The sequence below is a fragment of the Cryptosporidium sp. chipmunk genotype I genome, assembly GCF_004936735.1.
Source record: "Cryptosporidium sp. chipmunk genotype I strain 37763 chromosome Unknown contig_25, whole genome shotgun sequence".
NCBI lineage: Eukaryota > Apicomplexa > Conoidasida > Eucoccidiorida > Cryptosporidiidae > Cryptosporidium > Cryptosporidium sp. chipmunk genotype I.
This window is the reverse complement of record NW_027125608.1, coordinates 137,960-152,766: the sequence shown is the minus strand read 5'-3', so window position 1 is coordinate 152,766 and position 14,807 is coordinate 137,960. Positions and strand designations below refer to the sequence as shown.

Here is a 14,807-nt window from a genome sequence, read left to right as displayed (position 1 = left end):
TCAGGTATATTTAACTTAGATTATAAAAAACAAATATTCTAATTAATGAGAAGAGGATTAAGCACCAGTTGCTAACTTAACAAGTTCCTGGAATTTGGAGTTTAGATCATTATTGTTATTTGATTTGGCACTGAACTCTGAAGAGTACCAGAGGCTATATATGGGAGGAACACAAACAGGAGAATTATTTCTGGCAGATGCGATAAGATTCAAGTCAACTTTCGAGCAGAAGTCCTCAAATTCAGAAATGATTTCTTCTGTTTCGAAAGCAAAGCTTTTTATAGTTTCAGTGCCTTGAATGGAAAAACACTCAGATGGTTTTTTGTTTTGTTCGGAAAATGGTATAGCTGAAATTTCTTGAATATCAGAAGAATCAAGTTTGCTATTGTTTGGTTGTCTTGTACTTGGTTTATTTCTTTTTGTCTCCCACATAACAGAAGGTCTACATTCTCTTCTTCCAAAATGAGTTTCTGCGATTTGATTAGAATTTGATGATAGTAATTGAAACTTTGCATTATTGTGGTCATTATTAGAATTGGCGCCAAATCCAAGGGTACTTTTAAAATAGTTTCTTGGAGAAACTGGCTCAAAAATCAGTTTATATAAAGAATTACAAGTCTTATTGGTATTTGAAATTGGAATTACTCTACTATCCTTAATATTTTCATTTACGTTTGATTTATTATATAATGTAGGCATAGTACCTGATCCTTTACCCTGCACTCCCCCAATATATCTAGATGAAGTAATTCTTAGAGATTTGTCAGGATGTATCATTTCCTTTTGTAATTTAAGCTTTTCAATTTGAGTAACGGTTTGTTCTAATTCTTGTTGTAACTGATCAATTTTTGCAAGCTTGGATTTTCTAACAACATTGTCCAATCCAATGTTTTTAAGTTGGGCTTCTAATTGTTTAATTTGTGTCTGCAAGTTAGTTCTTGTTTCAATTAGGGTTTTGCCCGATAAAGAATTGTTACTCGCTTTCTTTTGCTTTCTCTCAAGAATAAGAGCAATATCATCATCTCCATACTGAAAGTTATTCAAATCCCTAGCTTTTTTTTGTAGTATCCTTGGCAGTGATAATATATACTCAGGATCATTAGAGTAAAATTCTTTAATCATTGCCTTCCATTCAAGTAAATCTTCATTTGTGAAAATATTATTTGAAATACTTTCAATTCCCCACTCTTTCTTAGATCCTCCTCTCTGTAAAGTTAATACACACTGATTTTGATCACTGATATGAGAATCAAAAACCTCGCATGTTAAGAAAATTTCACTATTTGTAGATGGATTAATAATTGGTACTTTTACATAGCTTCCACACAAGTATTCATTAAATTTTGGATGCTCTAGCATGAACTCTATTCTATCTTTTGTTAAATGTACAGACTTCATCAGCTTTAGGTTAATGGACTCAAGTACTTTTTCGTACCTTCTTAGCATTCTTTCTTGGCTTTGGTTATCATCGTCAAATAGACTACTTTCTTGAATGCCAGAGAAACTTCTTCTGGATCTTTTCTGTCCTTTGGACTTAACTTGTTCATCATTATCACCGTCATCATATTCTTCAGAATCTGATTCTGAATGTCTTGCTTTTCTTTTAGATTTACTAATTCTTTCATTTCTTCTATGCTTACCATCATATTCTTCGTAATAATCTTCATCCTCTTCTTCATCATCAATATCCTCATTTTCTTCAGATTCTTTTCCATTATATTCCTCTTGCTCACTCTCCTCTTCATCATCTGATGGTGTAAGTCTCATTCCTTTAATTTTTCTCTGTCTTGCATTACGTAACTTCATTAATGCAGAGTCCTGCTTGTTTGAAGGACTCTTCTTGTTTTTGTATAATAGCTCGTACTTTCTTTTAGCTTGAGCCTCGTATTCATACTCTTTTGCCAATTCTGCTTCACGTTCAAATTCTGGCCTTTCATCACTCTGCGCAGAATCTGAGTCACTTGTCATTTCTAACTTTTCTTCTTCTTCTCCCTCTTCGTCTTCTTCTTCTTCCTCCTCCTCTTCCTCTTCTTCTCCCTCTTCGTCTTCTTCCTCTTCTTCCTCCTCGTCTATATCCATATCTTCATTTTCCAATTCATTGTCAACACTCTTTTTTTCGTCAGAATCTTTTAATACCCTATTTCTTGACTTCCTTAATAAATCCAGGACCTCAATATCGTCCACTTTCTTTGAGTTATCATCCATCCTTTCAAATATTTCTCCTTTATTGATATTATTTATTTTTCTTATTTATATTTTCCTTTATACCTTGGTAATGACCAAAGTTTTGGCGGGAAACGTTCTCACAATTATTTTTACAAAATTAATTTACACAGCCACATAATTGAATTTATTATTGAGCATTTTATTAGTTAATAGATTTCGAAGTAGATTCAGTAGGAAAGTCTATAATTAGGATTTATATTTTTCAGAATTATGAAAGCAACACGAGCTCCTTGTTTTGATAATATTGGTAAGTTACTAATGGCTAATATATTTGGCATGCAAATTTTACGTGTAAACTGAAATTAACCAAAATAATTTATTCTCTAATTCACTTTCTTCTGTTATAGGTAGATTAAAATATACATGGGAGCAGAATTTGGATGAGGTTATTTTATACTTCACAGCAGAAAATATGTATTTTAATCAAGAAAAAGTTATGAAATGCACAAACAAAGTGAATAAAGAAGATTTGCATATTAAAATTACGTGCAATAGGCTCACAATACAGAATAAATCCACCAATTATGTAATTTTTGATGTAAGTTGAAAAGTTTGAGAAAGAGGAAGAAGTGTTTGAGATTTTTTTTTAATGATGTAAATACTTATCTTTGACTTTTAGGATGCTATCTTCGATACAGTTGATACTTCGGAATCACTATGGTATATTGGTAAGTGGACTTTGTTTCCTCTTCTTAATCTGTTATATAAAATGAATAACTGAATTATTATTAAATTACTAACATTACCTATTGTTATCTGTTACTCTATCCTACTCAGAAAACAACGAACTTATTATACAGCTATCAAAGATGAGAAAAGGATCAGTTTGGAAATCAGTCATTAAAAGTGATGAGAGCTCTCTGAATCCTATTGATATTGTAAGTTCTTTTTCTTTTCTTTTTAATGAATTATTTAACTATTATATATTTAATTCAAAAACAACAATAGGAAAATATGAAGAAGCAAATGATGTTAGAAAGATTCCAAAGAGAGGTAAGTTGAAAAACTAGTAATTCATTCAAAATGATTTATATTATTTTAAATTTTTGCTTATGTAAACAGAATCCAGGATTCGATTTCTCAAATGCTGAGTTTAACGGAAACATACCAGATCCACGAAAATTTATGGGTGGTATCAGGAAATACTAGACTTTTCTAAATTTTTTTTTTTTTAAGCGTATTTTTAAATTTTTATTCATCTTTATTCATTTTTATTTTTCGGTATCTCATACCGGTTTGGTAATTTTTATTAAATCTATGTGGCGGGCTTTTGAAAAATATTTTTTCATGACTGTCAAAAAAAGATTGTAAGAATTCAAGAAAGAAAGAAAAAATAAGGAATTCAAATAGCTATATAGGAAGAGAGTTCAGTATTGAGTATACTTAATTAAATGTTTTTTTCTTAAAAGATATATTTCTATCTGTAATATCATTGACGAAGCCATTGATAACTTAAATATTAATATTTTATTTAACTTTAAAGGATTTAAAATCAATTTGGAGAAGACTTCTATATTTTTAGTTAATATCATTGAAAATGGGGGAAGAAAAATCTAACAAGGAAAAGAAAGAGGAGACTATCAAAGATGCTAATGTAAATCAGGAAGATGAGAATTACTATATGGAAATTCTGAACTATTATAAAAAAATCAAAGATATGATATTAACAGGTGACTTATTGAATGATGAACAAGGTTGTGAAGTATTAGTTGATAGAATTATTGAGGATATGAAGAAGAAAGATGTTGAAATCTTTTTAATGAGCGATCAAAGGTGCAGTAAGATTTTTGAGTTAATGCTTAGTATTAATATATTAAGTATTAAGAGATTAATAGACTCAATAAACTTTGATATATTGAGTGAAAAAGGTAAAATGATAGAGGAAAATAAAATCTTTAAAAGATTAAAGTATTGTATTTCTAACTATACATTTATTCTAAAAAGTATATTAAAGCATGTTGAACAAAGCATCTTTGACCTATATGGATCACATGTAACAGAGACAGCATTAGAAAGTTCTGCCATAATATTAAGCTTTTTAAAGCAAAAGAAGATTTTTCAGGAAGAAAGAACTTTAATACTGAAAGAGATTTTGGAATTTGTTAGAAAGATAGGTGATAATTTGGGTTGGATTTCAATATTAACTAATTCTACAGCAAGCCACGTAGGAAGGACTGTTATTAATATTACTACAGGAAAGGTAACTATGAGTATGGACAATATGGAGGTCTATATATTAGAAAATGTTGGAAAAAGGAATCAAGCTAATAAACAAAAGTTCAGTGGAAAGAGTCAAAATAAATATAAAACACATGAATGTGGTAGCATTAAAGAGTTGAAAGAATTGGTATTTTCTTCAAATATGGATGATTCATCGCTATCATCTCAACTATTAAGATCTCTCAAAGAGGATTTTGAAGGTATAATAGGAGATACTTATGCATTACCATCTTTAATACTGTTTATTAGAACATTGAATGAATTAAATTCACAAAATAATACTGAATTAGCGAAGTTATTTAATATATTTTTAACAATTATTATTACAAATGGTCAGGAGACTGAAGAAGATATCATTATTAAATATGAAAATGGCGATATGGATTCTGAAAAGATTTCAAGATTACTTTCAAATTCAACAGGAAATTGGATAAATTCTAACTTAAAAAGTCGATTATTAGAAGCATTATTGGAAGTTATTCCATACGAATTCTTAGCTATTTGGATTAATTCACATACAATCTTTAAGGAAAAACATGATCAACTATTTTTAAATGACATATTGGATTCAGATTATGGACATTATGTTATTTTAAATCTATTAAAAAGCAATAGAATTAAGCGTGAAGAGTTTATTCCAATACTGAAATCTCTAGATTTTTCAAAGATTACAAGCAAGAAAGAGCTTTTAGATATATTAATTTCTCTAATAGATAATTGTAGAAGGTTACAAAGTGAATACAAGTATTTAACTAAAAAGTTATGGAAGTCAATAGAAATAGACTCAAGTGAAGACTACCAATATACATTTTCATGCTTAATATTTCAGAAGAAGAAGAGTGAGTTGATAATAGAAAAAGATAATACTTCTCAATTGGAAGCTGATTTTATTGAGAAAAAATTGAAAATAACTTCTCAAGGATGTTTAATGATTAGTTCATTATCAAAGTTCCCAGCCGATACAATTCACCCTTTAACTTCTGGTATTACTTATTTTATTAGCAAACACAAAAATATAATGCTCAAAGATATTCTTGAGGTTCCTTTCGGAATTAGGATGATTGAAACTATAATTTCTTCTACTAGCAACATTCCTCTATCTCTTAAAAAAAGGTGGATTCAGAGCTATTTTGGAAACTTTTTAAATATGGTACTATCAGGAACTTGCAATTATGCCATTATTGCAATGTTTTATGCTTCTGATAATCTTTTTAGAAAAATGATTGTTGAAGAATTACTTAATGAAGAACAAGGGGGTGGAAAAGATGTACTTATGAGCAAGAATTTTAAAATATTTAAAAGTTTAAAAATTGAGAGCTTTAATAAGAAGGGTGACTGGAATAATGTTAATGAAAAGATTGATAAAACAAGAAAATTATTTAGTAATATTATCGACGAAAAAATTGATATTCTTAATAACTTGGATGAATCATCTTCAAATAATGTTTCCAGTAATACCAAGATTTCAAAAAAGAACAAAAACAAAAGAAATTTTAACAAACACAATATTAATGGCTCAAGTGATATCACTGATGATCAAAGTATGGAAAATATTCTCAAATTCATCAAAAAAAGTAGAACATAATTCTGGAATTTTCCCGCCGCACGTAATTATCCACAAGAATTACATGCATGCATATTTGTAACTATTTAAAAATATTCATTTAAATACACACAATTAAATTTTCATATTTGCATAGATAGGAGTTTATTAATAGACATTATAGGTTGAAAATTTAGATTTAAGACCAATGTTTTGATATGTATATATGTTTATTTTTTTAAAAATGTTGATATAGTAAATAATTAAAAAAAATAGAGCTATAAATATATTAAGATTCTACTGTCTTAATAGAGAACGTGAATTCTTGGTCACACCCAATGTAGCTATCACAAATAACTAGTAACTTATAATTTGTAGTGATGCCAGAATTTTCAATTGAACTAAACTTTAAGATAACTTGATTGTTTCTTTTATTAAGTTGTATTCTTCTTATACCCAAAATTCTGTCTTCATCTTCATCATCATTATTCCTCTTAGGTAAGTTTGGATTACTTTTCTCTATCAAAATAACCCACCAATTCTCTTCCTTTTCGAGTGGATAATAACTCAAATTCTTAACAATACATGAGTGAATTTCCTGGTCTTTAATATTATCTTGACTTTTCATATTAATGTCATCTTCTTCATTTGAACTAAAATCTCTTGAAATATCAATAGATAAAGTTAATTCAGATTCAACAGTACATTGAAACAGTCTTTGAGTCTCTTCGTTTTTTGAATTAATTGAGATTTCAGAATCCACTTTTCTTCTTTTATTGGTTTCATTAAAGTCAATACATCCAAGAATAGTAAATTCAGTTTCAAAAATTGGAAAATCATTACAAACTTGGGCAATTTGAGATATTTCCTTTTCACTTAAAGAGAGCTTTCCCGTTAATAATTTATCTCTATCGTCATCATTCAAATTAATTAAATCATAAATATCTGAAACACCACTTTCTTTAAAGATTTTAATTCTATCCTTATTCATTAACATTGAAAGTTGCATTAACTTATCATTTATTGGATTACTTATTGTTTGAACAAACATTTGTGAAAGCTCCATGATTCTTAAACAAGTATTAATCCAACCATAGGAACTTGAAATATCAACCATTGCAAATAATAAATCCATTACAAATTTCAAAATATCCGTCAAATCATTTCTAACCAATGGCCTATTCAATACAAATTTATGACGTTTTAAATATGAATTCAAAAGTATTTGAATCTTTCTTGAAGTTAAGTTTTTATTTTGATAATTTGGTGATGATAATTTAGAGATTTCAACATTTGACCTCAAATTTAAATTCAAATCTCTGCATAATTGATCTAAAATCTGGCCATCACCCTTTCTTATTAAACACTCCTCTTGTAGTTGAGGAACCATAGAAATTAACTGAATTAAACTATCATAAGTATCATTTTCATTCAAATTCTTGCTGATAAATTCTATAGTAGAAACTTTCAAATTATAAAATGCTGATATTAAACTCAAATTAAGTGATACTACTGCATCATCTCCCTCATTATCTTCTTCATCATCATCGCTATGTTCTTTACTCTCCTTACCATTAACCTGTATACATTTTGCTTCAGATAATGAATCCATTAAACTCTCCAAATACTCAGATAAGTAATCTGAAATATGGCCACTTGTGTTTCCTGTCAGTCCATAATAACTTGGATTCTACAAAAAAAAAAGTTAGAGATTATTCGAGTTTTTATACATATTAAATTTCCAAGTTTGGCGCCAAAGCCTTTGTGACTAATTTATTGGTCTGTCAATATATGACAAGATTTTGGTATATTATTAATTTTTATTGGATTTATTTCGAATTTGATAAGTTTAACAACTTTCAGACAGTACGAATATGTATATAAAAATATACAATCATAAAAAATTGTCATTATTGAAATAAATTGTCATCATCAATTAAATGTATTAAATCCAAATAATACTTATAATATTTGCTCTTATAGTCACATATGGAATTTTAACATATATATATATGTGTGCATACTTTTATAATTAAATTAACAACTTACCTTTGAAATCCTTCTATAGAATAATGTCCAAGTAATCCAATCTATAGTATCTTGCTTTGTTTTAATAGTCTTTAAAGCAATTTCTGTATTTAAACAATCAATAATGCCAAAATCAATATTTGATTCCAAAGGCAAAGAATGATCAATGATATATTCATAGAATTCTTGCTTATTTGAAGAACATAATAAAATAAAGTTGGAATAATAATTTATTTGATTTTTGCATCTGTTAAGCATTTGATGTATATCAAATTGAGAATAATCAATAGTTTTTCGTATTTTAGAATTAATAAATGATCCTCTATTATCTTCATAATCAATTTTCTTTGTATCCATTACAATAACATTATCAAATTTTAGAGTAATAGAATTCTTCACATTTTCACAAGCTATAATAATATTTATCTTTTCATCATGAAATTGCGATAAAATATACTCCTTTTCCTTACATGATTGATTTTTATACAAAAAACCAACTCCATTATCTATTGAGAACTTTAATAAGGAATTGTATTCAGTAACATATTCTTCTTGTTGAACACTTTCTGACATAATAAATAAAGAAAGCTCATTAGCCAAGCTTAAACAAAATTCATATTCTAAAACGAATATTATTAAAGTTTGCTTTTTACCTGTAGATTGATTATTTAACTGCAAGATTATATTATCTTTAAGGTATTTTAACATCATTTGGAAACGGCTTGAACGATAATAAGAATCAAAAGCAATAACTTTCTTATTAATATTTTCATTGAATATATTTTGATCAAAAGAAAATACATTTTCCTTTGATATTCCCAGCCATTCAGAAACTTCATTTGCATTAGAAATACATTTTGAATATGCAAACATTCTTATTTTTAAATTCAATGGAGTAATAATATATCTAATTCTAGAAATAGCTGATTCTATTACAGACCCATTTGAATTATTACTATTAATAAATTCAATGCCATCAATGATTAAAAGTTTTAATTTTTTAATTAGATCACGAGTTTTTGTAAGTTTTTTACCAACATTATTATCCCATGTCTCAATATCTGAAACTATTATACTTTTGGATTTCAATTCTTTTTCAATTTGAATTGAAGTTTTTCCTTTTAAGCCGGATACCATTTGATTAATACCAAAAATTGACTCAAATTTGGAGACATAATAATCAACTTTATCCTTATTACATGATAAGAATAGTACTTGAAAATTTTTAGATTGAAATTGTGAATCTTGCCTCATTTCTCTCAAAATTCCCATACAAGTACAAATAAACTGACCATTTCCAGGAGGTGATGATAAATAAAAGCTCTTATCTGAATTATAGATCAAATTAAATAGTTGTGTTTGCATACTATTTAACTTTAATGAATTATAACTTTGAGAATCAAATTCCTTATCACTATCTTCGATACTAAACATTCTCTTCAAATATAGCTCAAATTCTGATCCAGAAAATGCTTTCTTTACTCCAATTGGCTGTAAATCCAATAACTCAGTATTTTCATATTGATTCTTTGGTAATATTACCCTATCCCGGACTGGTATAGAAATGCTAGTTTCTGAATGCAACCATTTATCAGCAATAGCCCTTACAAATATAAATGGAGGAATTACATCGTCTTGGCCATAATTTTTTTTAATACCTTTCTTTTCTAGGAATATCTGGTAACTTAAATAGTATTCATCTTTCATAATTATTTCATTATTACTTTCGTTATTGCTTATCTCATTAAATGACGGCCTTACTACTATCATATCTGAAAAATACAAATATTCACCATCACAATCTTCAATTAGAATCCAAAATGTTTCGCCAGTATTAATATCATCCGTACTAATATCTCCTGTCATCGACTGACCATGAATTTTATTGTCCCATATGAAATTAGGTTTAATCACCAAATCCAACTGTAAAATTTTTGAGTCAATTGGAAAAATGGTCCCAAATATCTCTAATCTAGGGATTTTTCTTATCAAATTGTACAAAACAGGGCCTAATTAAAATAATTAGTCATTTCTCATTAATTTTTAATAGCCCCACAAAATGTGTTGAGTCTGCCCGCCTATTTGTAGAATTGCATGTAAAAAGAAATTATTTGAATAAATCAGAACAGTATAAAAAACTTTAACATCAATATAAAAAAATAAAAACCATGATTAAATTTCTTCTTAGTTAATGAAAACACTACTTTACATCTTTGATCAAGAGGTACTGGTAATACTCCATTAACTAATCAATAAAATTTTATCATGATTTCTAAATTTATTTCTTTCAGACATATGCTTGTCATTTTGTTTTTTTTGTCATCATCTTTATAAAATTCTTTTGCATGCAATATTTGGCGGTAACTCATAATCCAATAATAATTGTTAGATTATATTGGAAAAATGCATGTGGAGTCATAACAAAAAAACTTACCTAATTTAGAAGACTTAAGCATTTCTCCCAATTGATTACTGGTAAAATCATAATAGGTATTCCAGCTAATGTCCTTCTTTTCCAATCTTTTAACAACTTCTTCAGAAATACCCTTAAACTGTCTTAAAGGTAACATAGCTTCCCAAGATCTTCTTTCTATCATCTATCAAATAAATTAATTAAAGAAATGATTATTAAAATAAATTATACAACAATTCAGAAAATATGATAAATTTGACTAATCAGAATTGAACGTTTATTTCTTTTCAAATTCATATGACAATATGAATATTTCAATGGTAGTGACAAGAACTTAAACGTTTTATCATCATATTTTTAACATAAATCCCTTTGAGTTGATAATTCATTTATTACTCAAACTTACTGTTGCAATCTTAAGTGTTTTTCTAGCTAACATCGACCACCTTCTTTGAATGGCCAGGTTAAAAATAGCTCTGAATATTCTTGGAGCAGATTGAGCAATAAAATGCAAATCTGAGAGAAGTGTTAGTTTTGCATTAATCCACCTTGACCCTGTTATATAAAGTTGTAACAAAACATTAACTTTGGTAAAAGTATCAAGATCAACCATATTGCCAATATTATCATTCCCATCGATATTATTACTGGATCCAACTCCTTGTATAGGTATTGGAACTTTATCCACCAGCTTTTCCAACTCAATCTTTTCTTCACTTCTAACGGAAAGAAATTTGAATTCTTTGCATGTTGAAAACAATCTAAAAAGTTGTATTTCTGATAAATTTGGAAGTAACTGTTTATCAAGATCCTGGATTGTTTCTGGGGACAAGTAAAAATAAGAAGAAATTCTTCCTAGAATGAATGATCCAATATGTCCATCTTTATGGTTGTACTGGATCAGTTTGCAAATCTCCAATCTATCAAGAGCTGTATCTATCAGCTTTATTAAGTAGGACTCAACTGCATTCTTAAATGCTAAATCTCTTTCTTCTTCAAAAACATCCTTATTATCAGCAACTAAATCCTTATTATGCTTGTTTTTTTCGATAATTTCATCAATATTAAGGCCATACAAACTTGGATTTCTAATTATTCGAATATACAAAAAAGTCTTTTTAATCCAATCGAGAGCATCTTTTTTATTTTTAATATTTCCAAGAGATATCTCAGCATTAATAAGATCTGGTAATTTTGGAATAAGTTGAGATTCTATATTAAGCTGTTGATTTAACAAAGAAAGATAGTAAGTTAAATGGTCAAAATCTGTTATTACAATTCCATGTCCGTTATTGTCATATTGAGGTCTTCCTCCTCTTCCTATCATTTGTAGCATATCTAAAGGTGAAAGTTCTGTCCATTCTCCTCTTTCTGGTTGATAAATTTGAGTGCCTTTAATGATTACAGTATGAGCTGGTAAATTTACGCCCCAAGCTAAAGTTGCTGTGGTAACTAGGACTTTAATATGGCCATCGGAAAACAAATCTTCAACTACTTTTCTATCGGATCTTACTAATCCTGCATGATGGATACCAACTCCACAAGGCAATATTTCTTTAAGATTATTTGATTTAATATTATTAACTTCATCCAAAATGATTTCTCTGGAAACATTATTGTTTCCAGAAAAGAATAAATTAAGCATTCCATTTTCTGTTGCAGTGTCTCGAATGTATTTTGCAGTTTGAATTGTATCTTTTCTGGAATGAACAAAAACTAAAATCTGATGATTTGTTATATCTTTAATTACTGTATCATAAACAATACTATTCATTAATTGCAATTTTCTAAACCCTTTTTTTGCTTTAATACCAATAAATGTTTGTAAAAGTGGAACAGGTCTGAACTCTGGGCCAAAGTGATAAAGTCCCCTTTTTGGATTAACATTTAGAAATTCTGAAACATCTATAAAGTTTGGCAATGTTGCTGACAACCCTACTAATCTTATAAAGCTCTTCTTAAATCTGGCAACAATCCCCTCCAATATTGATCCTCTAGAATCGTGTAACATATGTACCTCATCAAATATAATCAGCTTAAGCCTTTCAGAAAGTCCATCAGTTGATTTTCTGGTAACTACATCAAATTTCTCTGGAGTGGTAATGAATACTTGGGTCATTTCCATGAGTGATCTACTAATTCGTGTATCACCAGTCATCTCATTTACTAGAATCCCAAGAGGTCTTAGTCTAATTCTTAGAGACTCAACTTGTTCTGATACCAAAGCTTTCATTGGTGATACGTAAACAATTTTGAATTTGGAAGTATCCAATATAAATTTCCCATTATTTTGAGGCTCAATAAATTGTGAAATTACATTTAAAATGCAAAGCATAGCAATATTGGTCTTGCCTGATCCTGTTGGGGCACAAACTAACAGATTCTCTTCAAAATCTTTAAAAGCTGTCTCAAAAACTTTGCTCTGAATCTCATTCAAATGAGATACTGAGACAGATCTAAAACATTCTCTACTCCACTCTGGAAGCTCTTCTATAGAAACCAATCTTAAATTTTCCTTTATTTGTCTCTTTGATGGAGGAATGGTAATAGAATCATAGTCAGCACTTTCCGTACGCTCAGATCCTTGAGGAAGTACTACTCTTGTGTTTAAATTTAAATTTAAACTTTGTTCTTGGTATATTCTCTCGAGATCCAAAAGCTTTCCATAAGGTTTTCTGGAACTTGCCGGATTCTTATCTTCATCATCTAAATCATTCATGACTCCTGTAGTCTCTTCAATATACTTATTAATTGATTTAAAAAAATCTGAATCTTTGTTCTTCCACAATGAAGGCTTACTAAATAAATCCAGGACTTCTGATCCTTGCTGGTGATTTCTCATTTTGTCCAAAATCCTCTCTCTTTCAGAATCTGAAGGTGCCTGACCAAGTATTGTACAAAAATATATGCTCCATCTATTTTTCAAAACCTTCTTGATCCAATTGAAATGTTCATAATTAAACATCATAACAAGAGAATTCTCACACTCCTGAACGTCCTCTAAATTCAAAATAGAAATAATTTTTTTTTCCATATCTAAGGATTTATCTGCATCTTGGAAGAGTGAATATAGCTCCCTTTGTAGCCAATAAGCATCCAACTTCCAAATTTCAATCATGTCAGGATCTTCATTTTCTCTCAGATACTCACCTTTATTCTTCAATCGAATATGTCCAGTATGCTCCTGATTCTCATTAAAATCAGCATCACGGCCACAATTCTCATCATTGAGGTAATTCTCAGCCTCGTCCCTTCCAATTTCGAGTGTGACATCGTTATCATCTTCATCATAGTATTCATTATTGTCATCATCATAATCATTATCCTCCTCATCATCATCGCTTTCATTACTGTCACTATCACCTTCGCTAAAATCATCTCCATCGGAAAATTTGCCTTTTCTTTTCTCAGAATCACTTTCATCAAAAATTACTGCAACTTCAGAGGCCTCCTCAGTTTGCATATATCTAGAACCATCCATCTCTTCCATATTTAAAGTAAAGTCAACCAGTCTCCTACTTTTATCTAATATATCACTATATATTGTATTATTTAACTGAATAATAATTTCTTTGCACTTCTTACGTTTTTCCTCATCTCTTAATTCATTATTCTTAAGCACTACAAGTAATTCAAAAGCTATATCTTCCAGTATTTTGCTTGGTTGCGACCCTAAAATATCTGTTAGAATCCCTAATAGTTCATCATAAGCAAGTCTTGTTTCCATTGTAGTTGGAGTATAAGAGTTTCCTGTATTCCGCAAGTCTAAATCTAAGATATTACCCGAATCATTTTCATTAACAATACACTTGCTTGTTTTTTTTTTGACTTGTTTTCTCTCTTTTATTTTAGGTTTTGATCGTTTATTAGCCAAATCTCCCATCTTGTACTTAATCCTCCCAGCTAAACTTTCTGCTTCTCCTGTCGGTACATTTTCCCTACTTCTTTGGTTAGTTTGAATTACCAAATTACTGTTGGCCTTATATCCAAATCTTTTGGATATCTCATAATCATCCGCCATCTTTTTCACATAATATTTGTATAATAATTAATGAAATTAAGCCTCTGTTATACACGTCTTCAATAAATCAAAAATAATAATAAACCTTAAAAAGAAAGTACTTATACTTTCAATAGTTTAATGGGTTTGGTTCAAGTATCTTAGCATTAATACTATTTATTAAAATAACCAAGCTTTAAGAAATAATTATTTTTATTTCAAAATAATAATAATGATTTAATTTTAAAAATTACAGTATACGTGGAAATTGTCATTTTTTTACCGGTCTTTGAGGGTATTAATCATTTTCTAACTTTGTTTTACCGGTATAGGAATTTTGCAATAATTTTTTTTTTGCTGTCATTCATTACATGCAT

The 14,807-nt window shown here is 28.8% G+C and overlaps 4 protein-coding genes across 4 annotated transcripts; 2 read left to right on the top strand and 2 right to left on the bottom strand.

Annotated features, from left to right (window-relative positions):
- Positions 1–57: 57 nt before the first annotated feature.
- On the bottom strand, positions 58–2,205 carry ELE39_002282 (uncharacterized protein; the record flags this gene model as incomplete). Its single annotated transcript, XM_067345132.1, has 1 exon — positions 58–2,205. One exon carries the CDS (start codon positions 2,203–2,205, stop codon positions 58–60), a length of 2,148 nt encoding a protein of 715 aa, XP_067200668.1.
- A 231-nt stretch (positions 2,206–2,436) lies between these two features.
- On the top strand, positions 2,437–3,375 carry ELE39_002281 (CS domain-containing protein; the record flags this gene model as incomplete). Its single annotated transcript, XM_067345131.1, has 6 exons — positions 2,437–2,473; positions 2,574–2,764; positions 2,846–2,894; positions 3,004–3,104; positions 3,175–3,219; positions 3,289–3,375. The coding sequence occupies 6 exons, from the start codon at positions 2,437–2,439 to the stop codon at positions 3,373–3,375; spliced, it is 510 nt and encodes a 169-aa protein (XP_067200667.1).
- Positions 3,376–3,763: 388 nt separating this feature from the next.
- ELE39_002280 (uncharacterized protein) lies at positions 3,764–6,031 on the top strand (the record flags this gene model as incomplete). The annotated part of the gene is made up of 1 exon (XM_067345130.1): positions 3,764–6,031. One exon carries the CDS (start codon positions 3,764–3,766, stop codon positions 6,029–6,031), a length of 2,268 nt encoding a protein of 755 aa, XP_067200666.1.
- A 247-nt stretch (positions 6,032–6,278) lies between these two features.
- Positions 6,279–14,451, bottom strand: ELE39_002279 (U5snrp Brr2 SFII RNA helicase; the record flags this gene model as incomplete). Its single annotated transcript, XM_067345129.1, has 4 exons — positions 6,279–7,679; positions 8,039–10,026; positions 10,452–10,614; positions 10,837–14,451. The coding sequence occupies 4 exons, from the start codon at positions 14,449–14,451 to the stop codon at positions 6,279–6,281; spliced, it is 7,167 nt and encodes a 2,388-aa protein (XP_067200665.1).
- Positions 14,452–14,807: the final 356 nt, after the last annotated feature.